This window comes from Dipteris shenzhenensis, chromosome 12 (genome assembly GCF_047967505.1).
Source record: "Dipteris shenzhenensis isolate YYH24624 ecotype China chromosome 12, Dip_SZ_1.0, whole genome shotgun sequence".
Classification (NCBI taxonomy): Eukaryota; Viridiplantae; Streptophyta; class Polypodiopsida; order Gleicheniales; family Dipteridaceae; genus Dipteris; species Dipteris shenzhenensis.
Genome location: NC_141607.1, coordinates 55,175,927 through 55,179,129, shown reverse-complemented (window position 1 = coordinate 55,179,129; position 3,203 = coordinate 55,175,927). Strand labels below are relative to the sequence as shown.

Genomic DNA, 3,203 nt, shown 5'->3' with positions numbered 1-3,203 from the left:
TGGATTTTACGCATGGCTTTTTTGTGTGGTTGTTTTAGTGGGCTAGTAGGTGTGCATGTGTGTGTGTTTTGATTGGTTGCATGTGTTTTTCGTGGATTTTGGTTATGAACCGTTTGATCTGTTTAATCGTATGGTTGGTCTTTGTTCTATTTGAATGTTCTTTGGTTTGTTTGTTGTGTTTGATTTTTGTTCATTTTGCGAGAGGTTCATGTCCACAAGGAGCGTCGTCTTTGGTCTATGAGGGTTAATGGATGGATCGAAGAGAGTAGGAAGATTCTTCCACGGCACTGTTTATGGTTTTGAACTTGATCGTCGTTGGCTATGGGGAGGTTCGTCATCTGTGTATTTATATTTGTGTTTGTCGTCGGGTGTTTCTGTGTGCTTGTGTGATGGAGGATGTCGAGGGACCTTCGTTCAATTTGGGGGTGTGTGATATTTCTGGTTCAGGTGTGCAGAGTTCTGGTTCGGATGATCTACGTAATCAACGAAGTTCCTCTGTTGTTGCTGGAGTAGTTTCTGGTTCTGGGAGCATTGGTGTAGTTGGTAGCATTCCTTTTCTACCTCTGGATGCCAAGGAGGAGCATGTTGTTAGGGAGGGTGGTAGGAATCGCAATTTGGGGAAGGACAAATGGGCTCGCAAGTGCTTCGATGCGTGGAGGGATTTGGAAGGATACGGTTCGGAAGTGAAGCTGGAATCTCTGGAGTATCGCGTCTTGAACGAGATGAAGCCGAAGTTCTTTCTCCAAGTTGTTAAGTTGGATGGTTCCTTGTATCCGCCGGAGAGCTTGATGGGCATGTTCAGGTATGCTACGTCGGGAGCAAGATGTTTGTCTAGGAGTGTTGAAGTTCCTGTTGATATTGTGTGTATTACTGCATGAGTCACTTTTGCATTCAAGGCGGGAAGGAGTTGCATGATGTTCTTTGCGGCGATTTTTTGGAGAGTAGTAATGAATTGGGCAAGTTTGTCAAGTATATTATGTTATGATTTGTTTGTTATTTGTTTGTGTGTTTGTGTGTTTGTATGTTTGTATTGATTTTGTTATTGCGGGTATAATGAGCATCTTAGCAAGAATTACTCAGTTAGTTTAAAGAGGTATCAGAAGACAGATTTCGCCCGCCTGTTCGTGTGCACGAGTTGGATGTTCTGAGAACCTATGAACACTTACTAATATTAGCACTTACTAATAGTACTATCTAGCACTTAGTAATATTAGTACTTACTAATAGTACTAATATTAACACTTACTAATAGTACTAAACATATGCCACGGATTAGGGATAATTGTGCTAATTTGAAGTACCTTTTTCTATAGTGTATAGAGAATTTTCAGTCTGAGGTATTTCGATCTGTGTTTTTTGTTTTTTGGTTGTGTTTTGTTTTTTTATTTTTGTATTGTTTGTTGCTGATTGTTTTTGTTTGTGTTGTGCTATAGATATGGTGAAAAAATGCTCAGTAGGTTGGTGAAATCAATGCTTGGGACTATTGGTGAGATGTCGCCTGGGAAGAGAAGCAATAAATCTGTTCATGCATCGACTGTGACAAGATTGAGTCTGTCAGGTTCCAGAGGATGTAGGTCGGCTTGTGACTGGTCATCGTAGATCTTCCTCATATCATAAGTATGACAAAAGCAACAGGATTAGAGTTGTTGTTGCACAAGCACTGTTGGCGAATCCTTACGATGAGCAGGGGAATTTGAGGAATTATTCTAATGTTCTTACTGAGAGCATGAAGATGTTTGGTCAGAAGGTTGACGATATCACTGGGTCTACTGATATTTGTACTGCTAATTTAGTATCTTCTTCAGGTAATTTGTTTTATTGTGATTGTAATTTGTCTTTTGTATGTTTTTTGACAATTGAATTATGATGTTTATTTAGGCTTTATTTTGGCAGGTATGAGTGTTACTTGTGGCGGAAATGTGGCTTCCGTTGGAGCTGCTATAGCGGTTTCTTGTGGATCTTTGGATGTTACTACGTGTTCTGGTCTTGATAAGATTGGAGGTCGTGTTTTGTTTTGTAATATTGCTTTTGTTCGTTTTTAGATTTAGATGTTATAGTTTTGTTTTGTTTTTTGACTTTGTTTTGGTTTGTGCAGTTATGTCCGATGGTTCTGGTGGTGGGAATCCTGCAGTTTGTGATCTTTCGAAGGCTTTTGAGGGTTGTGTCGGGGGAGATTCTAGTTTGGGAGAGATTTTGCTACTAAAATGGAGGATAGATCCAAGGTTGAGAATCTTCCATGTGGTGTTGGTGGTGATGTGTCTGGTTTATCGATGCAGAATGGGATTGGTGGAGATTGTGCTTTTGATTATGGTTCTCTATGGTGTAGATGATGATCCGGAGATATTGGAGGAGCTTTCTCGTGTTTCTCCGATTGCTTGTGGTGCGTTGGGTTTGAAATATCGAGGTCAAGATGCGCGTGTGGCTGCGTTCAGTTTATAAGCAAGCAGAATTGCTGCGTTCAGTTTATAAGCAAGCAGTAGCTGATGCTGTCTTATGGGGAGGATGCAGAAGTTTTCTGCTGTCGGGATGGTGGAGTTAAAGTTTTTCTGGAATATGCTCCTATCGGAAGTTTTGTATTGCCGTTGACATATTTTTCCGGCACGAAAGCTTGCGGCATTGCAAAGTTACCGGTTCGTCCGGTTTTTTGTATATAAAATCTTATATGGAATAAAACTTTAAGGCTGTTGCCTTTTCTTGTATTTTAAAGTTCTTTTGATGTTTTAATATGTGTGAAATTATTTATTTTTTAAGTTTATTTTTGTGTTATAATATATTTTGTGGAATGTGTGGTAATTTAGCCGGTCATCTGTTTAATCGGATGGCTAGGATTAAAGCTCCGCCGACCCTAGCCGTTGACAAGCAGGGCAAAATAATCTCTTCCCGATCCCAGTCTTTGTGGATGTGCAAACCGTGACAGATCAACTTAATCAAAAGTAGCGCAGACCAGACTCATGGACACAAAGGTGCAAGAAGGTGTGGGATAGGGGTATCCCGAAGAAACAATCATGTCTATTGTGTTTAATCCTTGCACAAAGCAGTGTGGATGGCTAGTAGAGCTAGGAGAATCAGCGAAGGAGATGGTCGGTGCAAACGTTGCAACAGAGCTCAGGAGGACACTCCCCACCTCCTCCTAAACTATCCTTCTTCCAAAGCGATATGAGATCTAGTGCAAAGACGATTAGTACATCTTACTGGGAGATCAA

General features: G+C 40.6%; 2 protein-coding genes across 2 annotated transcripts; both read left to right on the top strand.

The window, feature by feature from the left end:
- The first annotated feature begins 209 nt into the window (after positions 1-209).
- LOC147896418 (uncharacterized) lies at positions 210-878 on the top strand. The gene is made up of 2 exons (XM_087382282.1): positions 210-329; positions 456-878. Exons 1-2 carry the CDS (start codon positions 294-296, stop codon positions 876-878), a joined length of 459 nt encoding a protein of 152 aa, XP_087238408.1. The 5' UTR covers positions 210-293.
- LOC147896417 (uncharacterized) lies at positions 866-2,439 on the top strand. Its single transcript, XM_087382281.1, has 4 exons — positions 866-969; positions 1,434-1,805; positions 1,894-2,001; positions 2,096-2,439. Exons 2-4 carry the CDS (start codon positions 1,727-1,729, stop codon positions 2,437-2,439), a joined length of 531 nt encoding a protein of 176 aa, XP_087238407.1. The 5' UTR covers positions 866-969; positions 1,434-1,726.
- The last annotated feature ends 764 nt before the right edge of the window (positions 2,440-3,203 follow it).